At 44.3% G+C, this 27,586-nt stretch overlaps 1 protein-coding gene across 3 annotated transcripts; it reads left to right on the plus strand.

The window, feature by feature from the left end:
* Window positions 1-79: 79 nt before the first annotated feature.
* MCM3AP (minichromosome maintenance complex component 3 associated protein) lies at window positions 80-27,067 on the plus strand. Of its 3 annotated transcripts, none has more exons than XM_075027761.1 (28): window positions 80-946; window positions 1,039-1,262; window positions 1,949-2,027; window positions 3,910-4,057; window positions 5,150-5,346; window positions 6,307-6,446; window positions 6,916-7,113; window positions 7,330-7,598; window positions 8,268-8,430; window positions 9,011-9,171; window positions 10,393-10,637; window positions 11,341-11,531; window positions 12,500-12,600; window positions 13,575-13,706; window positions 14,316-14,429; window positions 14,932-15,084; window positions 16,533-16,730; window positions 17,280-17,348; window positions 18,025-18,159; window positions 18,592-18,745; window positions 19,197-19,455; window positions 19,822-19,919; window positions 21,271-21,661; window positions 21,815-22,072; window positions 22,832-22,961; window positions 23,976-24,182; window positions 24,832-24,982; window positions 25,474-27,067. In XM_075027761.1, exons 1-28 carry the CDS (start codon window positions 100-102, stop codon window positions 25,630-25,632), a joined length of 5,571 nt encoding a protein of 1,856 aa, XP_074883862.1. In that variant the 5' UTR covers window positions 80-99; the 3' UTR covers window positions 25,633-27,067. The 3 variants fall into 3 exon arrangements, with proteins under 3 accessions (XP_074883862.1, XP_074883863.1, XP_074883864.1); XM_075027762.1 differs by having other exon boundaries at window positions 11,344-11,531; XM_075027763.1 differs by lacking the exon at window positions 23,976-24,182.
* Window positions 27,068-27,586: the final 519 nt, after the last annotated feature.

A 27,586-nucleotide genomic window follows, 5' to 3' on the forward strand; every position in this document is an offset into this window, starting at 1 on the left:
CGGCAGGACCCCGCCCACCCTTCCCGCTGCGCCTGCGCGGGCCCGCCCCCGCCCCGCCGGCGGGACCCCGCCCCCGCCCGCCGAGGAGAGGCGGCGGCCATGAACAGCGGGGGCCCCTTCCGCGGGCCGCCCGCCTTCCCGCCGCCGCTGCGCTTCGGGCAGGCCGCCGTCTTCGGGCAGGGCGGCGGCGCCGGCCTCCCCTTCGCTCCCGCCGCCTTTGGGCCGCCCTACGGGCTAGGCCAGGCGCCGGCCTTCGCGGCGGCGGGCAGCAGCAGCGGGGCCCCGGCGGGTAACGCGGGGTTCAGCTTCAAGCCGCCCACCAACCTGGGCAGCTTCCCGGGCTCGGGCGACGCCGCGGCCGGTGGCGGCGGCGGCAGCAGCAGCAGCGGGGCCTTCGCGGCGCCCGAGTTCCGCTTCAAGGCGCCCGAGAGCGCCGCCGCTGCCTTCAAGCCGCTGGCGGGCGCCGAGGCGGAGAAGGGCCCGGCGGCTCCCGCGGCCTTCACCTTCTCGCCGCCCTTCGGCTTCGCCCCCGAGGCGGGCCCGGAGGCGGCGGCGGCGGCGGTGGGTGGGTCGGGCCCCTTCTCCTTTTCGCGTCCTGCCGCCGCCCTGGGCCGGCCGGAGGAGAAGGGCCCGCGGCCGTTCTTCGAGGAGACGGGGGAGCCGGCACCCAAGGGCCTGAAGCGGAAGGAGGAGCGGGAGCGCTCCCCGCGGCGGGCGACGGCGGCGGCGGCGGGCGGGCGGGCGGCGGCGGCCGCGCCGCCGGAGAAGCGGGCGGTGCTGCTGAGCCGCCCCCGCGGCGGCGCGCTCTTCGGCCGCACGCTGCAGGAGGTGCTGCGCAGCCAGGGCCGCGGGCACCGCGACCGCGGAGATGCCGCCGAGGCCGAGCGGGGAGCCGCCGAGGAGGCGCCGCCGCCGCCGGCCGAGGCCCGGGAGATCCCCCGGGAAGGTAGGTTGGGACAGGCCGAGCGGTCCCCGGGACATCCCCGCCGGCCGGGTGTCACCCCGCTTTCTGAGGTGGCTGCCTCCCTCTCTCGGCAGATGTCACCGCCGCCACCCCTGCCCGCCGGGCTCGGGGCAGCGAGAGCACGGAGGGGCCGGGGGGCCTGTCACCCGGCGAGCTGACGGCCATCCAGTGCAAGAACGTCCCCGATTACCTCAACGACAGGACGGTCCTGGAGAAGCACTTCGGCCAGTTCGTAAAAGTCCGACGGATCATGACCAGGCGCAATAAAAAAATGGCCGTTCTCCACTTTTTTGATCATGTGAGTGTTGGAAGCGGTCGGCACCAGAGCAGGCTTAAGTCTGAGCGTCTGGGGTTGGTCCAGCTCTGGTGAGAACTGCGTTCCTGTTTGCTAACGCTGTATGTTTTTCACCCTGGGGAAAAGCTTTGTATCGTGAGCGCCGTGTTACAGCCGGGGATAGAAGTGTGCTGAGCTGCACCTAAAACGTGGTAGCTACCAGAGCTCTGCCTGGCTTTAGCTGTCCTGTTAGCATCCAGCTCAAACACCAAACGGGTCTTCCCCGTTCGTTGCCTCACGTTGCCCAAACCTGAATTACATACACTGTTGTGTTCTTGCTCAGGCTCGACAGCACCAAGGGCGAGGTGAGCTCGTGCTGTCTTTGCGGGGTGACCTGCTCGTTGGAAGTACTGCTGTTATGTTAGCATTGAGGTGTGTTGAGGAGCCAGTTCAGAGACTGCTTCAGTTTTGTGCTTAAAAACGCAGCTTTGGTCTCAAGTGCTCTAAGCTTGCTGTAGCTCTTAGAAAAAAAAGCAATTTTTGTGGAAACCCATACTGCTGGTTGCACAAAGGTCTTCAGTAAGAGGTTAAAATGCAGTAGCCGGAATTTTACAGGATTTGGTAAAGGGTTTCTCTGGTAAAAAGGGCACTAGGTGTTTCAATGTTGCGATGCTAATAGGTTTGTGTACTCTGCTTTTGTTTTCTTTCAGGCCTCTGCAGCTCTTGCCAGAAAAAAAGCAAAAGAGTTGCACAAAGACATAGTTACATTTTGGCAAAAGAAGAAAACAAGTAAGTCTGTGTTTCCAGATGTGATTATTGGGTGATATATAAATGGGGTGGCGTCTGCTCTGTTCTTGTTTCCTGACCTGCTGAGATCGATACAAAGATGATCTCCACAGTAGGAACGTTACAGTTGTAGGATGGTTCTCTCTGGCTGTTGATAGACTGTTTGGTAAAGCTTCTGGGAGCATTGAAGATCGTTCTTTACAGAAACATAAAAATAGTTGTTCTGCATTTTATGTGACATCCTGGCTAGCTCTGTCTGTGGCAAAGGCTCATGGTGAATGTGCAGGGGAGGGGAGAAAGAACAGGATAAAGCATGTAATTGCTTCCAGAATAATTTCTCAGCCTTTAACAGCCTATGGCTTGGGAACCCTGGCTGCCAGAAAGAGTGTCTTAGCTCTTGGAGAATTTTTCTCTTGTGAAGTTACCCAGTTGCTTTTGTAAGCTGTGTAAACTTATAGCATCCACAGTACTGTTCTCTGGTATTGAGGAAGTTTTAAGTGAGTGACTGTGAATCATAGTTGGAAATTGCACTGTTTCTTTCTTAAATTTCTGTTGTCTAGAATATTTTCCTTGATCTGAGCCAAAATGCTCTTTCAGTCATACAAAAGAGCTGAAGACACTTGAAATGTCAATGTAGTTTTACAAGAGAATTTAGAAACCATTTGTGCAGCCACACAAGAGGAACATGGTGATGTTAACTTTGTGCTCCTATCTAGAAGTAGGATGTTCTTTAGGGCTGTAAGAAAATCCAGTTTCAAATGCCTCGCTGCCTGCTTCAGAGCGTGGGCTGGGATGTGGGCTTCCAGCTTTCAGAAGAGTGTCCTGAGGACTGAGTTAAGGAGTACACTGGAGCAAGCATCTGTGTTGCCAAGGTTGCTGTTCTGTGTATCAACAATTATGCACTGCTTAAACCGAAGAAAGAGCAACCTACAGAGAACTGAGCTTAGAAATGGGAAACCTGGATTCCAGACCCTGCTTGGGATTAGGACAAGAGGAGATGTGAACATTGGCTGTTCATCCCCTAGGCAAATACTTGAATTGTCAAGCACTTCCCTTTCTTTAGCTTTACAAGTGATGCCTGTGTACCTCTGAGATCCCAGCCTGAGGATACACTTCAGCTGTCAGCAAATGAATGGTTCACCACAGCTTTGACCAGCCACAGACTTGCCTTCCAGAAAATGAACAGCTGCAGAGTTGTGTTCCTGAGAATTAACATCTTGAAGCAGCAGCTATAGGGGTGCTTGTTCACCTTTGTCATTCTATTGTGGTGTTAAGTCTATAGAAATGTGAATGGCAGCATTCTAAAATAACTAATCTGAGAGAATTTAAGAAATCCAACTGGTTGAAAATTTGTTCCTGGGAGAAGAAATTCTCCCTTCCTGCAAGGTGTAGATGTGACTTGAGAAGGCATGCCAACCTCAGTCTAAGCTTGGGTATGTGAAATAAATAATTAAAATGCTTCAGCAGGAGCACTGGAAGTTGTGGTTTACATAGGTGAAATGGATTTCATGTCCTGTAGAGAGTTATGACTTGTGGATTATATCCCAAACCTGAGAGAACTTAAATTTGGATGATCAGACTTCATATACTGACAATCTGCTGACCAATTATTGTTATTGCTAAGTGACATTTTATTGAAAAATACTTAATCTTTATAGAACAGTGAAGCTGACTAGCAATTGGTAGACTTACTCAGTACAGCTTGTAGTGCAAGTTGTTCTGGAAGTTTTGCATACATGTACAAAACTGGGACTCTTACTTTTATTTTCTAATAGTTTTTTTTTTTTTAAACAAACTGCTCACCACTACCTCTATGGGAAGAAAAAAGAGTTGTTGCTTAAACTATTTGGCAAGTACCTGGCTTCATGTTTATATGTCACTTCAGGTCCAGCAAAAAGAGAATTTTCATCCAAGGAGAAGAAAGTAGGTGAAGACGAAGGAAGGCAAAGCAGTGAGGAGCAAAACTATCAGCATTCCCCACTTCGAAAACCTTTAATAAGATCCTCTGCCAGCAGTGTCATGCCTGGTAAAAGGTACGTCTGCTCCTCTGGGAATCCATCTGGCAGGAAACAGGGTGCATGGGGAAAAATGATGATCAGTGTGTGCCAAATACCCATGTTCTTATCGGGGAGTGTGCTTCCCTCATCTCTTCTGGTTTGTCTGTATTACAAGCTCACAGATCCCACACTTCGTCAGAAAGATACTTCTAACTGCTTATTAAGGCCTTTCACTTTGGTCTGCATGGTTCTTCTGAATGTTTTGTTCGTGACAACATGAGTAACATCATCTGCAATAGTGAGGCGTAAGGGAATTGAAAGAAACAGTGCAGAGCCAAACTAGGACCAAGCAGTAATGACACTGTTCTGTGGTCATGATTAAATGAGCTTCTGAAGTGAGTAGTTTCATTTGTAGGCAATTACAGTTCTGTAGAATGAGAATCCCCTTTTCAGAATAGCTGGCAAGTTTGGATCATTGTCTTGTCTCACTTCAAGAGAATGGTCTTCGTACAGGAGTCCTGTTTCGTGTCAGTTGCTGAAGTGGCAAGGTTGTCATCTTTCTGTGGTGCCTTAATAGTGTGTCTAGTGTGACAAAAGTAATTTGGTATGCATAGTCATATAATTATAAAATTAGTAATGTGTTGTGAAGGAATGAGTGTTTCTTGATTTAAAAAGTATATCTGTATCTGGGCCCTGTAAAATCTTTTAATAATCTCTCTTGCTGTAGAAAGCATTTGTTTTTTTCACACCAAACAGCAGGCTAGTTTCTGGCTTAAAATACAAACTGCTGTGCCATAGTGGTGATGCAAAAATGCTGCAACAGCCATCTGGTTCTGTCCACTCAGATTCAGTAAAACCACTTCTGTTGTTCAAAGGTTGAGACTTTCACCCCAATCAAGAACGCTTGGCAGTGTTGTCAAGGCAGTGCTGAGGATTTAACTAGATTAACTCCCAGTGCTAGTGTTAGCTCATAACAACCTTAGTGTGTCAATACATACTTCATTTATTTGATACATTGCTTAGTGAACAAAATATTCTTCTAAACAGAGATGTTGATGTCCTAAAAAACAGTGAACTGATTAAAGCTGAGGCATGCATTATTATTGATGAAAAATCTTCTATTTTTAGTTCTCCAGCAAAGAAGCCTGGTCTTCGAAAGGCACTGCTGTTTGAAGCAGATCTGTTTGATTCTAGTTCTGAAGGGCAGAGCTCAGAGGCTTTGGGAGCTTCGTTGTCATCTCTTGGTAACCTGGTAGGATTAGTGGCTGAAACATCTGAAGAAAGATACCGTCTTTTGGACCAAAGGGACAAAATCATGCGACAAGGTAATTACACAAGTTAATGACTGTAACATCTGCTTCTCTGGAAAGAACAAAGTGTTTGGTGTCTGTTGCAAAGCTGTTGTGACATTGTGGAAATGGCTTTAAAGGGAGAGTTTAACATGGAGCAGTCTGTAAAATACTCTTGTATTGTACATACATACATTAATTTCCTGTAGAACATGCAAAAATCTGTTTTACTTGTTGCACGTGCATATTTCTTGTGGAAAGTGAATAGCAGACTGTTCATCTTCTGTGAAGGAGGCCATGTAGGGAGATTTGCATCCCTGCAGGCTCTTTGAAGAAAGCTATGCAAAGCCTAACTGTGTTTCTCTAAATTCAAACTACTACACAGCTGGTAATTATTTCAAGAAATGGCCTGTTTCACAATACTGAGTTGTAAACCCTTTCATCCTGTTCTTGCCATTTCAAACCTGACACTACTTTTAATTTAAGATCTTATTTTTGATATTGACAAACAGATTTATTGGCCACTTGACACGGAATCGGGAAATTGCTGGTCCTTAGTTAAGACACAAAACAGGATAGGCTGTTAGGATACAAAACATTTGGTATCTTTTAGAGGCTTCAATCTTTTCAGCAAAACTCTTGATATCCAGGTGGAATGGTAGGAGGAACACCCCCAAAGGAGTGGTGCGATACTGGAACAGGCTCCGGAGTGGGTGAACCCCATCCTTGTGCATTTCTGACCGTGCCAACATGTGGGTACAGCCTTGCTCTGAGTAGAGATAGGATGGGAACCTCTAGAGACCTTTTCCCACCAGCTTTTTTTGTGAACTGTTGCCCTAGCAATGTACTTCTTGACATCCATCCATTGATCAATGTACAGACACCTGCTGAGGCATCTGGCATACTTAGGTCTGTGTTGGCACATCAGGGTAATAGCTTGTCATGAAAACAAAAACGAGAGATGCTTAGTGTTTGTTCAATTTTATGTTTTTTTAGCTCGAATAAAAAGGACCGATCTTGGCAAAGCAAAAACTGTTGTTGGCACTTGCCCAGACATGTGTCCTGAAAAGGAGCGCTACATGAGGGAGACCAGAAACCAGCTCAGTATCTTTGAATTACTTCTAGGATCTGACAAGGTATGAGCCCTCTGTATGCATGGGTTTGTTATTCCCAGGACATCTGTTTGCTTGCTGTTTATATAAAGCTACCAGTGTTGTTTAGTAGATTACAGGGCTAATTCTGGTGGAAACATTCTGGAGGTCACTTCTTTAATGTCTTTCACTTGTTTTTTCACTTGAAGTGGTGTCTTCTGTTAGCTACAGACAGGCTTTCAGAACAATGGTTCTAAAACTATAGGGCAACAGTATACATTGTCTTGAAGGTTATGAGTTTGAGACTAAGTCAACACTTAAGATCCTGTCATAAAAGAAAATAGAATATATTTGCTCTTGTAGCAGAATGGATGTGGGCTGTTAGTGTGAACAGTGGAGAAACTCCTTTAATAGGAGTTATGAAAGTAAAGGCATGGATGGGATGAAATCCTCTACTCTCCTGAAAAGTTGAACATAGTCCTTGGACTTTGGTTCTTTTCTCCACATCTTGCAGGTAGATCATGCAGCAGCAATCAAGGAATATAGCAGGTCTTCAGCAGATCAGGAGGAACCTTTGCCCCATGAATTGAGACCCTCTGAGGTGTTGAGCATGACCATGGACTATTTAGTGACAAACATTATGGATCAAGGAGAAGGAAACTGTCGAGAATGGTATGACTTTGTCTGGAACAGAACTCGTGGAATAAGGAAGGTAAGCACTGGTGGATGGAGATGTTTGATAGTAAGCAAATGATCACATAATGCTGTAAAAAAGTGAAGCAAAAAGCAATAGTGATTCAAACATTTTGAATTGCAAAGTGACTCAAAGCACAGTTGAAATGAGTTTTCCAAAGGTAGTGCCAGATGACTATGCTCTTGAACTGTAGTTTAAAAATACATGCAATGCTTTCTTTATCATTCTGGTTAGGATATAACCCAGCAACATCTCTGCAACCCGCTGATGGTGTCTCTGATTGAGAAGTGCACTCGCTTTCACATCCATTGTGCTCACCACTTGTGTGAAGAGCCCATGTCCTCCTTTGATGCCAAAATCAACAACGAGAACATGACTAAATGCCTGCAGAGCTTGAAGGAGATGTATCAGGACCTGGCTAACAAGGGGATTTACTGCAAGAGTGAAGCAGAGTTTAGAGGTTATAATGTCTTGCTGAATCTCAACAAGGGTGATATCCTCAGGTGGGAACAACAGATATCACTTGTTTTCTCTCTTTGCCTCTGGGAAGAATTGAGATTAGGATTAAGTCCAGACAAATTGTAATGGAAGTGGAGAGCTTAGTTGCAAAATTTTTTTGTCAAAGAAAGTGTACTGGAGTAATGTATTTGAATTTTTCAACAGGTCGTTTTAAAGTAAGTGTATCTTTTAAGAAAAGTGGGGGGGGGAAGCTTTGTTTTATCTCCTTGAATAACTCAGTAGAGCTTCTGCACGTAGTAAAAAAAACCAACCGAACAAACAAAAGTTAAGTCTTCACTATTCTCAGTCAAGAAAAATTTTTTTTTCTCTTCCCAGGGTGGTATCCAAGCTTGATTGCTTTATCTGCAGTAGGACCAAGGGAAAAATGTTTTCTGGGCAGAGTCATACTTTGCTTTTCTGGTCAATCTCTTAACTGCCTTCCTCCCTAGATGGTGGAGTGATGTGCCTAAATAATATGATTGTGCAGGCATCATTAGAAGATTAATGATCAGTAAATAATGCTGCTAATTTAATTCACAGCCATTTGTTTTGGACAGGAGTTGCATGTCTTGGTTAAAGCTTCTAACTTTAATTCTGTTTTGTTAAAAGGTTGGTATTAAATCGTGATGTTAATATTGAAGCAAAAGGTTTGTCTCTGTCTTTTGTCTCCACAGAGAAGTACAGCAGTTTCATCCAGAGGTTAGAAACTCTCCTGAAGTTAGATTTGCAGTTCAAGCTTTTGCTGCATTAAACAGCAACAACTTTGTGAGATTTTTCAAGTTAGTGCAAGCAGCTTCCTACCTGAATGCCTGTCTCTTACATTGTTATTTCAACCAGGTGAGAAAGGCAGATGGATATTTTTTTAAAGCATTAATCAGTAAAACAGTCTGGGACTTCTGGGAGGAAATCTTCTTAGCAGAAAACTTGGTATATATTTAGCCTTAAAAATAATCTTATTCTTGCTTCTTCAGAAGTTTTTAAGAACTTATCAAGAGTTTTCTGCTGTGATATAGAAGGCAAATACTAAAATGGTCTTCTCAGCATTTTTTTCCCAAAACTATGTACAAATACATACTGTTTCCCCTGAAAAATAATTGGAAAGCAGAGAAGCAGGCCTGAGACTTTTGCAGAGGAAATATCAACCTGCACTTTTAGAAGCCCTTGCAAGCTTTCTTCTGCATGAGAGTTGCAAAGGGATATGCTCAAAATGAGTGGCATTGGAGAGGAGCAGAAACTAGAAAGCAAGTGTGTAGAATTTAAAAAGAAAGTTAAATCTGAATAGTTTTTTGTGTGGATGTTTGATGACAAAGTACTGATTTCTTTTAAATGTGACTTTCATATTTATAGTATGTTTTATAGTACATTTTTGGGTCTTTAACTTAGTAGTTATGTGGCTTTTTCTTTTGTCTTCCCCCAGATTCGTAAAGATGCTCTCAAATCTCTCAATATTGCCTACACTGTGAGCACCCAAAGATGTACAGCGTTTCCCTTGGATCACCTGGTCCGCATGCTACTGTTCAAAGATTGTGATGAAGCAACCGATTTCATAAGTTATTATGGCCTGAGTGTATCTGACGGGTAAGTGTAAGGAAAAGGGCGTCTGCACCTTAAGATGCCTAGTGGGGTTAGATTGATGTTAGGCAAAGCATTAACGTGGATGGGCTGCTTCTGCAGTTTGCAACCAGAAAAAGAAAAGAACAGGTGAAGGATAGGGGCTGGGCTCTGTAAGCAAAGCACTAGGATAGTGATGGGTGCAAACTTTAATAATCTGTTCTATTTTTATTGCTGTAATCGTGAGAAGGTCTTTAATTTTGCACCTTTCCCTCAAGAAATGGGGTTTGTATCCCTGTAACTACTGTGACTTCCCACAATAGCTCTTTTTGCATTTGTGCATCTTTTTTTACTTGGTTTGATAAGGTGACAAGGGATTTCAAAGATAAATTCCTTCAGGCTTCTGGAAGATGGTAAAAAACAAGAGAAACATTTTCCCCCAAAGGAGAGACTGCATATTGAGCGTGGTCTCCGTTGGACTCCAGGTACTTCGTCCCTAGAAAGAGATGTTGTGGATAACCCCGTAGGACGGAAAAAAAAGTTTTAGATTCTTATCTTGCAGTTGAATTATAGTAAATTGCAGCTCTGTAGGAAATGAGGATACAGTTCTGTTTCTCAGGAAACTGGCATTACGGTGATGCATGTAGGGTAGGATGAAACTGAACAGTGCAAACCAGTTTTTAGAGGATGTTGGAGGCCAGTGGTTTGCAGATAAGAGTGTCAGCCATGGAAATGTGTACATTGTAAGGTGTGCTTATACAGACTTGCAATCTCAAGAGACTGGAGAAGGCAAAAAACTTGAGCGTGCCAGTTAGTGCTCTATTGCCTGTTAACATTCTGTTTTGAAATAATAGATTAGCCAGACTACAGTTGCCAAGATTGGAAGAAGATTGCAGCTTGTAAAATGACTTCTGTAGATAGCCCTGGCATCTATCATGTGGGATGCAGTCTAGGTAAAGTGTGCACGGATAATATACACAGTGGATAAAGGTTAAAAGAAAGGGACAGAATAGTCCACAGAAGTGCCAGAAATGTTAGTGCAGCTTGTACTCTGTCCTGGGAGGATAGCTGTGAGGACAGTGCTCTCTGCCTTCACTGCTCTGGTTCCAGACAAAGATCAAGTTCCAGGCTACAGGGAGCAATCCTGAGTGTCCATTGCCTGTCTTGCTTTGCCCTGCCAAGCTGTCCAGTTGAAAACCCATACGTTACTGGAGCTTTGAGGATGTATTGCCTTTTATTTTGCCTCAGTGCTTACGTGGAGCTGAATCGCTCAGCTTTCTTGGAGCCAGACGGATTACCCAAACCACGTAAATCGATGTTTGTCAGCCAGAAGCTAACTGTCTCAGTTGGGGAAGTTGTAAATGGTGGACCGTTGCCCACAGTGCCTCACCACATTCCTGTGTCCAGCTTCAATGGACAGAACAAGTATATCGGTGGAAGCACCCCTGTGGATCAAGCTAGTAGTAGCCAAAAACTCAGCATAGAAGCAACAGGTAAGAGCAAACATGCATTTTAGATACTGCTGAGGAACATACTGTTGCGTCAGCTCTGTGAGTAGTTTTCTTTCACAAAGCAGAAACTGGTTTTGGCTCATGGGTTGAAATTGCATGGAAATTGGGATGTAGTGGATGTTTTGATTTAAATGTACTTATGTAGCTGTAAAAGCTAAGAAGCAACCTGATTAATAAAAGGAAATGCACTAACAGAAATGAGTGCAATTTTGCCAACACAGGTGAAATAACTTCAGAAAGCTGCCTTCCCTTTTCAGTTTGCAGATTTTGTATTGCAACTCTTTGTTTCCACTGTGTGTATAATTGTGGTGTTTTTCAAGTTAGCTGAACATATGCTTTTTTGTCCTTCTCGAAAGTACAGATATTTTGCATTTATTCAAGAAGTGTGTGTAGGTGCTAGGTGTACTTGACATAAAACAGTTGTTTTATTGGGGATGTATGTACTTGGTATTGGAGGTAATGTGCAATGAAATTTTTGAAAGTTTTGTATAAAATATTCATAAATACAAATTAGTTTCTATGATACAATTATATTTTTAACTTTAAGTAAGCAAGCTTCTGTTACAGGCTTGTTTTATGACCTGATGAGATTTATCAGACAAGCCAGCTTTTGAAGATATGAATAGTTTTGATTCTATTTGTGACTGACCTGGTTTTCTTCATTTTTCTCTTCCTCACTGCCAAGAAGGAAGAGTAGAAAGCAAAGGCATGGATTTAGATACTGCAGCAGTAAGAGTCCAGCCTCCAGCTCATCTTCTGCCCTCACTGTTACCTCGTCAGCTTGTGCCAGTGCTGCCTCCTGGGCAGGCAATCTGCCAACCTGCTGGACAACCTGAGCCTCTCTCTTCAAAGCCTCAGCCTGTCTACACAGACACAGTAAGGAAACTTAAACCCATTATGAAGTATTTGGGAAAGATACGTGAAATATAATAAAAGGTAACAAAGTTCTTAGGTTGTTTCGGTTTTCCAGAATCTGTGTGTGTTATACAGAGTCAAAAGGAGACGCTCACTGCTTCAGTGCTTTGGATACATTGAGAAGTTGTTTCCTTGGACTATTCTGAAAAGAGAGAGTCTTGAGTGACTTCAAATGCAAGCCTGAAATGTCAATGCTTGTTCCAACTCCTTTGTAGGATGAACAGTCCTGTCTGTTTAGCATTTATTTGAGAAACCTCTAAGGAGAAAGTGATAGTAGAAAGTTATTATCTTTGACTTAGTAGGTAAACTTTGCTTTAGTGAATAATGTTGAGCTGTTTCTTAATGGCACGTATTTCAAATGAGACATGACAAAGTTTTTTCTTGTGGTCATATGACTATTCGTGTTGGGTCTTGAATGTGTACCCTAGATATCTGTGCTGTTCCCCTTTTTCTCCTTCCCACATGTGTTTAGATACATACTAATGCTGAGCCCATCTAGGAGTGGCTCATTGCTTTGTAAAGTACAGCTGCCACATTCTACCTAAATACAGCTACGTTTCAGTGAAGATGAGATCTGGTCATTTGGAATTAAATTAGCTAGAATGAGGGAAGCTCTCAAGTAAGAAAATAGGAATTGTTCTCAAAATACACTTTTCTTAGCTATTATTTCCTAACTTGACTTACCCATATTTAATACAGAAAGCTGCTTTTGTTTCTGGGCTGTTACTAACCTTTTAGGTAATCAAACACAACAGCCTGGAAATTTTAGGCTAAGTTAGCTTAGCTTGTAAGTAGAAAATACAGATGATGTTGCCAATTACAGTCAGTTAAACAAGACTGAAAAGCTTCAGTCCTAATACACATGTGCACCCAGGCCATCCTGAGCAGGACTGTATCTTGCTTCAGCTGCTTCCTGTGCTGTGTTGTAGGACATCACCGAAGTGGTGGACGGGCTTGTGCATGAGGTCCTCAAAGGAGAGTGCAGAGAAGTCAGCAGAGCAGGAATGGCTTACGTGACTGCTGCCATCTGGTAAAGAGCGTTTATTGCTGGTACTCCTGGGGTCTGTCACCAAAGCTGCAATTTGCCATAGCAGCACTGTGTGTGAAGATCATAAAACTAAGCAAGGCAAGGTCTATAGTGGAGATGGTCTTACTGACAGAGGGGGGAAAAGCAGTCCTTTCTTCAAACGTCTGCCCCCTCTCTGTTACACACCAGCTAGCCTAATGGAAGGCTAACTGCAAACCTCTGTAAACCTTGCCTTGCATGACACTCGCACCACTGCCACGAGAAACGCATGTTGCAGAAGGGAAGGTGCCTGAAGGGGGACAAGAGGAATAAGTCCAGATCTGGCTGTTCTCTGCTTGAAATAATGCTTCCTCGCCAAGGCAATCGGTAGAGTCATAGATGTGGGTTTGTGACCAAAACAGTGTATTAGTGCACCAATGTTTTGGTTATTGCTGAACAGCACAGGGTCAAGGCCTTTCTTGTTTCCCACTCTGTACCCTATGAGTAGGCTGGGGGTGTGCCAGAGGCTCAGAGGGGACACAGCTGGGACAGCTGACCTAGACTGACCAAAGTCCATACCATGTGATGTCATGGTCAGCAATCAATACTGCATTAGAGGAAGAAGAAGGTGGGGGTTTCTGGCTTCCAGGGTGGTCATTGATTGGAAGCTGTCTGGGCATTCGTCTGCCTGTCAGAGGTGGTGGCTGACTGCCTCCGCTTTGCCTGGTGGTGGTATGGGTGTGTTTGGGGTTTTTTTTCCCCTTCACCTATTACAGTGTCTTTATCTCCATCCATGAGTTCTCTTGCTTTTGTTCTTCTTATTTTCTTCTCTGTCCCAATGAAGGGAGGGGAGTAAGCCAATAGCAGTGTGGGTGCTTGGCTGGTGGCTGGAGTCAGCCCAGCACAGCAGAGCAAGGGCATGCTTGAGAAAAGCACTGACTTGGGGCTTTGAATGAAAACTTTCTGGCTTTGAGAAGAGAACTGCTGTTTCTGCACAGCACCTCGGAAGCCACCATGGAGGAACTTGTGACTGAAGTGATGGGGGAGATCCTCAGACAAGTGGCTGGAAGTGTGCTTAGCGCAGAACAGGAGCGTGTCAAAGAGGAAAGGCGCAGAGTGGAGGAAGAGAGGTGAGTTGCTGCTTTTGCTGTGGGGCAGGGTGGGCTGTATATACGCTTGGGCAACGTAACAACAGCTGGTGCCACCCTGAGTCCTTGCACGTGTGCTTAGGCCCTGTGTCTTTCTGCCACACCAACAGCATTCAGTTTGTCTCACCTTGAACTGCTCTGGGATCGTGCGGGCAGGCTTTCCCTTCTGTGTTCTCAGGTGATCTGCTAGTTAGTATTTCGGTGACCTCACAGAGCCACCGTGAAAATGGTGGGTGGGAATTTTGGGAACTTTTATTCACCCAGCTCTTCCAGAGAAGGAGATGTATCCTGGCCCTGCTGTATGCAGGAACTTTTCCTTCCAAGTGAGCTACTTGTCTGTAGCTTATTGGAGTAAGAATAAAATAACCCCATTGTTATCTGTATTTTTGAGGGAAACCTGGCTCCATGCAAAACTGTTTAGCAAGAGAAACCAGCTAGTGGGAACTCAAGTTTAGGCGAATTAACTGTCTGACACTGTGTGTAGTGCTTGTGTAACTAAGTGGCAGGTTTGCAAGTGTAAATCTTTTCACTTGTGTAAATCTTGCCACTCTTGGTTTGCCACTTGTGTAAATCTTTCCTCCGTCCTTCCAGGCAAAAGCAGGAAAGAGAACAGTTAATAAAGCACCTGAGCCAGTTGGTGGGTATGGAGTTAATGGAAGAAGTAATGAAGGAGAGCATTCAAGAAGCTTCAGCCAATGAGTTAAAGTACGTACAACATACTGTATGCTATACTTTGCTGTAAGATGTTTTCCTGAGGGTAAGAATTTGTTAGGGAGTGGTGGGCTTCTTGCTTGGGCTTCTCTGAGTTCATCTTCAATAAGCTACTTCAAAGAGAGGGTAAGCGTATTTGATCGTACAGCAGGCTGCCAGTTTGCAGTTGCACTGTGTCTGGCAGTAGCGGTCCTCCAGCGTGGAGGGAATAGAGGCACTGTCTAGGACAAGGCTACCCTGTGTGCTTATTTTAATTCTGACTCCCTTACGGCTCTCTTGTACACCCTTCTTTGGAAGCCCATGATCAGTGTAAAACTTGAATGACTTCTGATTGATTACAGGCCTTATTTAGAAGGGCCATAGAGTAAAAGTGTGGAAAATCCCTCCCTTTTGCTAAATGTGATGGTCTTCCCTGTTTGCACCTCATCCAATTGTATTGGTATTTGCTGCAGTCTCCACCTCAATGGAGGTCTTGGTTTGTTTCATTTTGAACTAGATGTGCCTTAGAAAGAGACCAGCAAGCCCGTATTGCCCGGTGTTCAGAAGAAGTCTGTGGTCATGTTATGGACTTCTTTCTGGAGGATGAGATTTTCCAGATTGCTAAGGAAACCCTTCAGGAGCTCCAGTGTTTCTGCAAGTACTTGCAACGGTGAGTTGCCACCCTGTGACACAACTGCTTTTCTTGGGAGCGTTGGCACAGAGTGGTTAATAGAGATTGAACTACAGCTGTCTGGTTGTGTTCTTGCTGTCATCTTGTCTCCTCTATAAGGGTAGGCTTACAGTCTTACCACCAGCCTCTTAATAAGTTACCCAGTTATGTGTGGGGAGGGGAGCACACCTTATCAGAGTCAGGTAATGAGCTTGGTAGGAGATTTCAGCTTTATTCTGTCTAGAAACTTGTAATAATTTCTCCTCGTATTCTTTCTGTTGGATACGTGTTTTTCTGGATGTAGGCTAAGTGTTCAGTGGCTGTTGTGGTGCTCCAAGGCAGAGATTCATTTCTCCCTGTGCTGTGCTGCCCCAGTGCAGACAGGTTGAGGTGCGTTTCAGGTGCTGAAACTGAAACTTCATTTCTCACTGCTAAAGAGGAAGCAGCAGGGTAGTCACTTTACTGTGGAGCACCTTGCCTTGCGGAGTTCTTTCTGTCCTAAAACTGAGTTCACATGTCTCTTCAGGGGGTGTGTAAATCACCTTCAGTGTGATAGGGAAGATTAAGGAGTAGCCTAAAGATACATGAAACAAATGTACATGCAGCAGTCAAGAAAACTGGATGATGCAGGAATGTTTGTTTGGGTTTTTTTTTAATAGCCCTGAAAATACCTGAGGAGAAACAATAAAAGATTTCAATTCATTTTTTTGTGTTACAAAACTGTGTGGTACATGTTTTGAATTATTTGGTCATAGAAAAATAAGACTAGCATCTAATGACAAAGGCTTTATTAAATGTTCTCTCCTTGTTGGTGAATTTGCCTTTTTAAATGTTCCTTAAAAACAGAACAAGAAAAAAAAGAGGCATGCCTTTCTTATTGCAATAGACGTTGCAAAAGTATTTTCAGCAAGTGCTTGAGGTATCAGAGAAGCTTTATAATGGACCATTGTAAAACACTCTTTGTGTGCTAGGAATAAACATGCTGATAACAGGGAAGGAAAACTACGCTTGAACTTCTGCCTGGGGAGCACAGTTAGGGCAGCTGAGGAAGGGATGAGATGGAATAGTGGCAATCCTGCTTCCCTCCTGTGATCTCTCTGGCCACTGAGAGCAAGTGCAGCTTGCCAAGCAGAAAGCTGCTTCCTTTTGTCTGCATTGTTTTTTTGAATGGGGCACAAGGCTGCCCCTTTTGGACGCTGCACACGTACACCTGGCAGGTCTCGTCCTGTGCATGTTCTGTTCGAGCCCTGACTTTGCAGTTGTGTGCAGAAATAAAGCTTGAGCCTGCTGTACCACCCATGCACACCACCTCACGCTCACCCCTAGGCAGACTGTGACTTGTGGGGTTTTTCAGAGCCCAATCTAGTCTGAAGAGCAAAGATGAGAAACCCTGTTTGGTCTGCAGAAGAGTTTATTAATGTGACCTATTTATCTATTCTCTTCCAAAGGTGGAGGGAGGCAGTGGCAGCTCGAACAAAGTTGAAACGTCAAATGAGGGCGTTTCCAGCTGCTCCCTGTTGCGCAGATCCAAAAAATAAACTGAAAGCGCTGTCCCCCAGTGCTGAGTGGCCTATAGCCATGGAGAATTTGTGCAAGAGAATTGTAAACCTGGGGAATGGAGGAAAGCTGGGGATCTCTTGCACGAGGTAAGGATACTTATGGTGACAGCAGTTTGCAATCTCTTTTATTTTTGGAAGGTAAGTTTACAGAGTAGCCCTCTTTGAACCTTCATTGTGAACGTTAATGGTTTTGCAAAACTGTTTGTTCTCAAATTCCCCCCAAAGACCCTTTCTGCACAAATGTCATGGTAAAGACTGCAAACCTAAAGAAACCTTTCTATTATTGGCAACTTTCTAAAGTGTCTGCAGTACTTCTCAGGTCTTAGTGAGTGTTTCTTAAATTTTGTTGAAGTACCTTGTAGCGTTCGCTACATATCAAGGTGCCACGCTTAGATCACTGGTCGGCCCGGACCAGGGAAAGAGACAGATAACACACACAGTGTGAGCGCCAACTTCCCCCTTTTATTGCGCAGTTAATTCCTTTTATACTAACAAGGGGAGGTGGGGTTACAGGTACATCACAAGGCTGCGACTAACCCTCTAACTTTCCGTGCCATCGTGAGATCTTCCGAACGCTGACCCCTACATCACCTCTTCTATAGCAAAAAATTACAACCAAGAATCTTTTGTTTCCAGATTGAATTGGCTGAGGAACAAGACAGTGCATGAAATTAAAGTCCAGCACTTCTACCAGCAATTGTTAAGGTATATTGGCGTTTGATCCTCGCTTTCTTTCTCAGCAAATTGTAACAAATGCCAGAGATCTCAAAAATGTCAGTAAGGAATGGCAAATCATACTCGAATGTCCATTGGTAGCCTTGCTTCTGGGAGTATTTTCCAGATAAGGGAAACTGGAAGATAAATTCATCAAAGTGTTAAGCCATCTGATCCTATTGCCATGGGTTTAACTTTAAGGATCTCATGGATATTATGGGGTTTTTTTGTGCCTGGGATGGGGCATAGTGGGAGAGGAGTACCTGAGCTGTTACTGGCCTTGCTTGTGGCACGAAGGGATTGTTCTAGATGTTTAAAGTGCAGCAGGAGGTCTGCCTTTTCATGGCTCATCGTGCACTCTAGTGGCCTGTGTGTTTATTGGAGCAGGGCATTGAAGCAGTGTGGAAGTGAAGCAATACACCTGTGGTCCCACAATCCCCAACGTAAGGCTCATGTAACCGATCTAGCAGCTGCAGTTCTTGAAGGCAGCTGGTCTGTGATGAAGTAGATGGGCAACAGATCTAAAGAATTAGCTCTAGTTTTGGACTATTTGAACTGGACAGTAGCTACTTATGGTAATGTAACTTGTTCAAAGCAAGAAAAATGTTCCCCAGGTGGGAATAAGCACTAGGGGGGGTCTTTTCACCAGCTTCTGTCTCTCTTTAAGTGATTTAGCTTGGACTCCCCTGGATCTTGTCTCATTAATCACTGAACATATTCCAGTTCAACAAGAACAGGTTTTTTGGAAGGTGCTGTTGGTTTTGCCAAATGATGATGAATATGCGGAGGATGATCCCAACAGGTAAGTAAAAGAGTTGATTGCTGGGTCCCTTTCTCAAACAGGGCAGTGAAATAGAAGAGTAGTAGTATACATTCCTTGATGTTTTTGTTGGTTTTTTTTTCCCCTGTACCATGTCAAATTTCCAGTTTGTTTTTTTTTCTCCAGAGCACTCTAAGGAATATAGCTGTAGTTTATTGCAGTGGTCTGTGTCTTCTCCTGACATTGTTCATTGAATTTCTTTTGCTTATGCTGAAAACAGAAAACCTTGAGATATGTAGCACTGTGGATAATTTCAGGACATTTAATAGCTATTTAGCAAAATCCAAGCAATATGAAGGTTGAGGTTATGATAGATTGTGGTGTCTTAAAGGTGTTGGTGCTAAAACCCTAAAATGCCTTTTTTTTTTTTTTTTTTCTTAACAAAAACCCCCCAAACCCACTCTTGTTTGCTAGGGTATTGGTGGATTGGTTGAAAGCCAAGTTTACAGGAGGCAAAACCTGGAAGAAAACTGCTTCGCATATAGAAGGCAGAATTCAAACACTGACTTTATTTAATTCTCCTGGCATGCAAGGGAGCAGAAGCATTAAAGTCAGTGTGTGTATAAAGGTAGGTGAGAACAATTTCATAATACCTAACAGGCCATAAAAGCAGGGTGTGCTCTTTTCCAGTGGATGTTGTGTGGAGGCTTTTCACACTGTGTCCTGTCAGATGGAGGGAGATGATCCTGGGAGGGATGGGGTTGTTGAAAAGGTCTGAAAAATGATGGAATTTTTCCTTGTTTCCAGTCAACTGAGTAAAGACCTGTCTAAATACAGTGCAATAGAGCCCAAATCATCTCGGTTCCTGATGCCAAATGAGGTGCTGAAGTGCACTTTTGTGCTTACCTGCATCTATTGGACACATGCATTTTTGTCTGTCTTATAACTCGTCTTACGATTTGTAGAGCTCCTGGTAGCGAATGTCAAAGCTGAATGCTAGTGATAGTAAACTGCAGATTTCAGTATGAAAATAGCTTCGTTTAGCTACGTTACTGTTGTCATCTTTGTTACTTGTATAGGTGGCACATGGCGCGCTGTCTGACTCTGAGCTTGATACAGCTGAGATGCAAAAAGACTTGCTTGGAACCAGCGGTCTCGTTCTTCTCCTGCCCCCTCGAGTTAGGAGTGAAGATGTTGCAGAAGATGATGTTTATTGGCTTTCAGCTTTGCTGCAGTTGAAACAGTTGCTTCAGGTCAAACCTTTCCACCCGATAGTTCCCCTGGTAGTTCTAGTACCTGGTCAGGAAGAGGAGGCCACAGAGAAAGAAGTAGAAGAAGGTACATAATTATTTCTGTGCCTTGAAAAAACAATGTGAATGTTTAGGGCTGCCCTGAGTAGTACTGTTGCGGCTAGTGCAGTCTCAAATACAGTGTCTAGTAAAGGGAGAGAATGTGAAGTACAATATTTCTCAAAGCTTTGTTAGAAATCCAGAGGCCTTAAGAACTGATCAATATGGAAAGAAATAAACTTTATTTTGGCTTCCAGTTTTCCTTTGCACACAGTATTTGATCCTAGGAGTCTGCAGGCAAGGATGGAGAAGTGATGCTGTGGATGTATGCAGAGTGTGAGACTAGCTAGGCCAGAGTAGGGAGATATGCATTTGTTCTTTCTCTGTGTATATGGCAGGTTTTCTTATTTTTAAGGTTTGATGCTGCAGGACTTGATTTCAGCCCAGCTTATTTCAGACTACACCATTGTTGAGCTCCCAGGTTCTATCAATGACTTACAAGGCACCAGAAGGGTAAGAACAGTAACTCGCATGAAGAGATATTTGACTGGTTTATCATTAACCTCTCAACTACTAATGCCTTATAAGGAATTATGTTCTCAGTAACTTAAATTGCAGCTGAGTCTTGTGTAATGGGATATTTTTTCTGTTGAAGTTTCTGTAACATAATTTTTGTTTAAAAAGCTCTTACCCTTTTTTTCTCCACACATTTGAATTTGCTGGAGTTGAGTACTCACTTGTTAATAGTGATTCCAACATCATCCAGAACTATTCTGAAATGAAATATTTCTGCTACTATTCCATTGTTTGTGACTGTTCTATTTTAACTGACTAGAGATCAGTAGCATTTGCTACATAAAAGGTAGTTTCTTCCGTGTAAATATTAAACTTCACTGAGTCCAAAATATGTGGATTATGTAAATCCATTCTTGTCTGTCCCACCTGCATTGACTAGCGGAGCTACCATTGCTGTCTAACAGATGGGTGCTGGTGGTGGGTAAGCCTTTGTACCCTTAAGCTCCCAGTCCTAAAATGCAAAGAACCCTTTGTAGCTCTTCTGGCCGCTGTGAGATCACCCAGTATTATCCCATCTTGGTGGATGGGACTGAGGGATGGCTCTATACTCCTACGTACGTGAAGGAGGATTGTACGGATCTCTCCCAGGCAGCCTCCAGACACTAGCTTCTCCCCTTGTCCTTCAGTTTGCTGGGTGCTTGGCAGTAGTGGCCTGGAAATAATCAAAAACCCATGATGGAAAATGACACTTAAAAGTCTAAAATAGGTTTTTGTGTGAGAGTCATAGCAGGGCGGGTTGGAGAGGTGGGAGAGGGTAATGGCCAAGCTGTCTCGGACTAAAAGCAGCTCCAGCCCTGTGTTCCTTTCTCACGGTGTCTGAAGAAGGTGCCCAAGAAAGAAGGTGAGAACAAGGCAAACCCAGAGTGATGCTCCCCCACAAACCCTCAGACCTTGTATCTCTTTTCAGTCTAAGGACTCCCAGGATCAGACATGGCTTTTCTGGATATAGTCACCCTGGGCTAATTTCTGTGAATCTGTCCGATTTCTCCCAGATATGTTTTCAGCATCCCCAGTGTCCTGCAGCAGGGAATTTCACTGCATGACTGCACCTGGTGTGAACAGCCTCTTTCTGTCTGTTCCTGAGCCTGCTGCAAGTGAATTAAGTTTGTGACCACCTAGCTGGAGAATTAGTGTTGCAAATACCAGGATGATGATAGTTGACTTGTTTGTATTTTGCTGCATAGTATCTTTAATACTGTTACATCAAACTTAGGGTTGCAGGATTGAACCCTTTGTGTCCTGATCACTGCGGAGCCGTTTCCAACCACCCATGTTTTGTGTGTCATAGATCTCTGCGGCTGTGGGCTGGCTGGTTTCCCAATGCCCTGACTCCCTTGAGCTCTGCAGTCAGACCCTTCGGGAGTACGTTGAGGATGGGATTGATGGTGAATTTGGCAAGCGCTTCTACCATGACTGGAAGGAGAGGCGTTTAGCTGGCCTGCCATCTCAGGAGCCTGGGGTCATCATAGAGCTGTACAACGGTGTGCTGCAGTTTCTTGCGGATGTGGCATCCTCAGAGCACCTTTGTGACTTGTCTTGGCCTGTTACTGAGTTTTCAGAACCTGGGGGTAACAAGCTGTTGCCCCACCTGCAGTGGAACATGCCTGATCACCTGGCCTGGCTCAAGAAGGCTGTGCTGTCCTTCCAGATCCCGTACCTAGATCTGCCTCCATTGGGTGGTATGTACTTCATGCTGCAGTATCCTCTTGGCAGCATGTTCTTCTCTCAGGTGTGCCTGTGCCATGTTGAACTACCAGCCTGTAAGATGGGTAGTTTAGCTTTGTCACAAATCCTTGCAATTTACTTTTATTGTTTTGGGTTTTTTTCCATAGCTCCTTGGCGTCCTGTTTGCTGCATGATTTTTCAGTATGTGTCTCAGATTGCTAGTTCCTCCCATGCTCAACCACTGATCCAGTCTCAAGTGGAGAATCTGCTGAGCAAAACTTACCAGAAGTGGAAAAACAGAGCATCTGGGAACTCTGATGAAGATGGACCTTCTGTTGATGAGATCCCTTGGGATGATATCTTGGCAGTCTGCATTGATCATAAACTGAGAGACTGGAAACCACCCAAACCGCCTATTGCTCCAGGTATCACATGTCTTTCTACAATATGGATGATACTTCTTGCATAACTTTTTAATAAATTGACAGTGGTGCCTTTATGCATGGCAGCGAGTGGTATGTAGCAGGGAGGGAGCTATGGTCTTGATCTCCTCCCATAGAATGACACTGTACTTACTGCACATCTTTCTGCTCCTTGGAGTGTGTATTTAGTGTTGATTATGACTTGACTTGAGCTTGTGATTAAAAATTTTTGTCTCTGTGTGGAGGAATATGGTCAGAGTCTTGCAGCCCTCCTGTCCCAGTACGAGAGGGTTTACATTTAACCAAAGGCCAAGAATTGGTACCTCAGAAGTCAGGTAAGCTCAAGTCAGCTGAGATGGCAGGCTGCCTCTGTTAATGAGCACTTCCATGGATTAATGAAGTTTGTCTTGGATTCTGTTTGCGTTCAGTTTCAAGTGTGTGGGTTGTTCTTGGTCCCCTGTCTGGCTTAACTATAGGGAGCCTCTTTTAATGAAATGACTATTTAACCCACTGAACACTGAACTTGGATGCATCTTCTAAAATTAAGATAAAGCAGTATTTTACAGTCTTTCCCAGTAATCTGATATCTGTTGAACAGTAAATCAGTTCAAGAAGGCTCCTTCTTACATGCAGATTACAGCTTAAAGCTACTTCAAAGTCAACACGCAATTTTTCTTCAAATTGGCTTTTCAATACTGAGCTTTTCTTTTGAAGGGGGAAATCTGTTCTAATATTAAATGTTGGGTTTGGTTTTATTCACAGAAGCAGTAGGTGAAGATGGTCAGATTCGTGTGTACTTCTTCAAGGAGCATTTAAAGAACTTCACTCTCCCTTTTTCATGGGAACAAGCCAGACTGCGCACGCAGGAGGAAATCCGGCAAGGCCACGAGAGGTGAGGCAGCTGCTGGCACTGCCTGTGGGAGTAGCATTCAGCTGTCCATTGTGCTATCAGAGTTGCTCAGTGAACTCCAAGGAGGTTGCTTGGGGCCTCTATGATGAACATATAGTGCGGTCACGATGCTGGAAACCAGTATATGGTATCTTCCCAGAATGTGTTTGTGTACATCTCCTTGAGATGATGTACAAGGGCGTGCTGAAACAGGGTAGTAAGTAGATTTTATTTCTGCAGGGTTACTAAGGTCTCAAAGAGATGGATTGCTTGGGGAGTGCTCAAAGTGTTATGAGTGGAGAAATTAAATTCTGCCAAAGACGACGCTGCTGAGGCTTCGGAATTAGACTTGTACTCTAGGTACACAAGGCATGGAGGAAAAACGGTGTGAGATTGAGGAAGAGTGTAGGAATAAATCACGAGCATGCCCTTTCTTTAGTAGTGCCCCCTCCCTTACATTCACCTGCAGTTGCAGCGTGGACCTGACAGATGAATTACATGTTAGATGATTTGCAGATTTATTCTTTGGTCATTACATGTTAATTTTGCAGCATTTTGAGTTCAAAAGAAGGCTTTGTCCACAACTGGTGGGAAGACATCAGGAAAGTCCCACTGCTAAGAGAAAAGGCTAGAGGTTGAGGAGGGAGGGTGCTTTAGAGCTGTGTAGCATTAAAGTATTTGAGATCTCAAGAGTCTAGCTCACTTCCCTAGCCTTGTTCAGAGTGAAGCCATTCTCTCCTCCCTCTTGGAAGCTTAGCTGCTGCTCTGCTGTGTAGCAGGAGATTTTGGGTAGATGCCTTTCTTTGGGGTAAATCCCAGCCCCCTGTCAGATTAGTTCCTCTCAAATCCCATGTACAGGTGGTGGTATGTTGGACCCTGGTACAAGGGAATTATGTCTCCAAATGATCAATTCTTACTCCCTGCTATTTCCAAACTTCAAGCTAGTAGGGAAAAATCAACATGCTCATACCAATTTCTGTGCTTTTGTTTGTTTTTGTTTTTTTCCTCCCCCTTCAGGTCAAGGGTAAAATCTCCCAACTCTTTTAAGAAACCCTATAGTGTCTCCATGATGCCAGGTCAATATGGTTCTAGCGTGGGCAAGCCGTTAGGTCAAGAAGAGAGCACTCCCAGTGCAGATGAATTCACAGACACGGTCTCTGCCCAGGAGCTTCTCCCAGAGCGTCTATTGGCACAGTTGCGACTGGAAAAAATAGAAAGTAGGCGGTAAGTTCCCAGAGCAGCATTCTTTCCTTGCAGCTCTAGCCCAGGGTTGTAAAGAATTTCTAACCTGGATGTAAAGGGAAGTTGAAGTCCAACAGTGCTAGGAAACAGTCTAGACTACCTCCATTTTCATCTAATTTCATCAAGTACATCAGTGTAGTGCAGTTCCCTGCTAGTTCCTACTTGCATCACAGGAACAGTCCACGGTGGTAGAAATACTTGGAGCTTTGAGGAACGGTTGGAAACTATCTGTGATCCATCAAAACTAAAGCAGTACAGTGTGTACAGTAGTCTGTGTGTCCTGCAGGATCGCAGATGTCTATAAAGTCCCCTTTGGGATGTCTGGTGCCTGTAGCAATGCAGATCACAAAGCTGAAGAACCAAAGCTTTTGAGGTTGGCCCAAGGGTTTCTTGTCTCTTCTGCCTTCCCTATCAGTTGGGTGTCTTCAGTTTGTGTGGCTCCTTTCTGTACCATAACCTTCTATGATGGATTTTTGTTGTAGCAGTAGAGTACGTCAGACCATGTTGGAAATGACTGAACATCAGACCCTTCTTGCAGACACTTCTGAAACCAAAACTTTTTGTTAACACACTGGTTACAAGAACAAAACAAGGCTGCAATCTGACTGGTGCTCTTGATCTTTCTGTCCAGGTTTGAAGAACAGTTGCACCAATGTCTGGCTGAGGACATTGAGCCTCTTGGTGATTTTGTAGGTCTTCCTCTCTACCTCCCCCAGTCTCTGGTCTCCACCCCAGCTATCACCTGTCCTTTGACGAAGAGTCCCATGTCATCTGCTCAAGAGGTATGAAAGGGTGGTTACTGAGAATTAGCTATAGCTCTGAGGAGTGCAGTTACCAAACCTGCTGTAGTTACAAAACCTTTAGTGGGAATTACCTTGGCATGCAGTGTTGGGTAGACTTGGGAAATAAACAATTGAAAAACTACGCCTTGGAAATAACTTCTTCCCAGGGAGGGGAATGCTTTCTGCAGATCTGGAATAAGAGCTCTTCACAGGTGTTAATGCTTTCTCCTGCTGGCCATCCTAACAGTATCTATCCCTTGTTGTGCTGCACTTAGAGAATCAGTGTTGTGGGTCAGCTTCCCCCAGTTAAAGGAAGGCTGGGGCCAGAAATAGAAGAACGTGCTATTTTTGCCTTACCTCCTCAGGGGTGAGGTGGTGCTGACCTCCCTGGTTGTTCTCAAAAGTGGGGGAACAGCCAGTGAGCTGAGAAGTTCCTTCTTGGTACTGGGTAATGGTGCTTTCTCAGTCTCATCTCTTTTCCTTCTGCCCAGGCTGGGAGTCAAGAGGGATGCAAGCTTTTGGTGGAGGAGCTAAGCCCCATGCTGTCAGACAGACTGAAGCACTTGCAACAGCTCCTCAGAGCGAACAAGGAGGGTGAAGTTGCCTCCGAGCTCCACCTATCTGCTCTGGTGGACATGGTGGATATTTGAGCAGAGCTGAGATACATGTGCAGACCAAGAGACTTGGTAAAGAAGTCCAGGTCTGGGTGATTGAACAGATAAGCTCCTGGGGCATGTTACAGAAAATTCAGGTGTCCTCCCGGGAGAAGAACACAGAGCAGATGTGAGGCCTGGGCCCTTCTTGCATGGCTGCTGTGCACAGAGTCGGCATGTCGTGGCTCAGTGTGTGCCTTTGGCTCACTGCTGAGCTTTGGCTGGTCTGGGACTCCCTCCTTTTTTGCTTCACATGCATGGAGAAGAATCAAATGCTTTTATTGGAAGGCCTTAAATTTGCACTTAGTGGTGATTTTTCTTCCTACCAGCTTTCATCGTAGGTAAACATAACTTCACCAGGAGAAAGCTATAAGGTAGCAGGGGCCCCATGGAACATCAGAACAAATGCAGTCTCTGAGATGATGTCCCAGTCCTGTGCTTGCTGGCTTCATGCAGAAGCTACCTTGCGGCAGCACTGTGATTTGAAGTTGCTGTTTTGTTGCCCAGGAATGTCAATACTGTCCTTCTCAAGTCAGTGCAACACTTAGCTGTATTTTGTACTTAATGGTGCTCAACGCAAATGCAGAAGGATTTTTGTGCTGCTGGGCCCAAGTTTTATTGTATTGAAAATTTACAGCATTAAAACCAGATGAGTTGCTTATTCTACAGATTAATTGTCATGCTGGAAAGCAGGACACTTTCTTTAGCGAACAGCTATGGAGAAACAATTTTCATTTTTTGGAAGAGCAGTTTATCTGTGTTCTCTGGTATTTAAAAAGCTGTGGCTTTGGAAGTTGAAGACCTTTTCGTTTTAGTTTAATTTTGATTTCCAGTAAATAGTATGAAGATGTACTTCATGTCTGCAGTACTCCTTGTACAAGTAATCTTTTTTTAAATTACTGTATCAGCTGATTTTTTCTCAGCCAGAAACCTCTACCTGGTAAAATACAAATTACTGTGGCTTTGGCAGTAAACACTGATTATCTTGCCTGCCAGAGACCAGTTGTCTGACTTGCTTATAATTTCATTTGAAATTCTCAGTAGTCCAAAACTCTCAGTTGCCTTCCAAAAAAGTAATTTTATAGTTGGTTTTTTTTGATAATAGCATTTGTATTATTTCTCTTAAACCTAGAATAGCAATAGTAGCTTTAATATTAAGGTGAAATAAGAAATTCAAACTGAAGAAGTTATGCTTTGGGGCTGTTCATACTACAGATACTTTTGTTGGGCTTAGTTGTGTTAACTTTCACTGGTCGCATACAAAGTGAGGCCTGTGTGTGATGCTCTCTGCCATGCTTTACCCCAGTGCTGCTGTGGATGTTCTCAGTTTACCTGGAATTCAGCTGTAAAAACCCAAAAGTGTTTTAGGATGTGGTTCATGCCATCTGATGTAAATGTGTTTTGTACTTAATAAATTTTTAGTGGCTTGAAATGTGCTGTTGCCTCTGCTGTGCCAAAGCGCCTGGTACAGGGTGTTCTCAAAGTGTGCTGCTTTGTTTAATCCCTGGGTTGTCCTGACAAGGGTGGGTGTCCTGGTTTTGGCTGAGATAAAGTTAATTTTCGTTCTAGCAGCTGGTATAGTGTTATGTCTTGGATTCAGTATGAGAAGAATGTTGATAACATACTGACATTTTCAGTTGTTGCTAAGTAGTGTTTAGACGAAGTCAAGGATTTTTCAGCTTCTCATGCCCAGCCAGCAAGAAGGCTGGAGGGGCACAAGAAGTTGGGAGGGGACACAGCCAGGGCAGCTGACCCAAAGTGGCTAATGAGTATTCCATACCATGTGACATCATGCCCAGTATATAAACTGGGGGCACTTGGCCTGGGGGGATCACTGCTTGGGAACTAACTGAGCATCAGTCAGCGAGTGGTGAGCAATTGCATTGTGCATCACTTGTTTTGTATATTCCAATTTTTATTATTATTTTCTTTCTGTCCTATAAAGCTGTTT

The sequence above is a fragment of the Buteo buteo genome, chromosome 5, assembly GCF_964188355.1.
Source record: "Buteo buteo chromosome 5, bButBut1.hap1.1, whole genome shotgun sequence".
Taxonomy (NCBI): domain Eukaryota; kingdom Metazoa; phylum Chordata; class Aves; order Accipitriformes; family Accipitridae; genus Buteo; species Buteo buteo.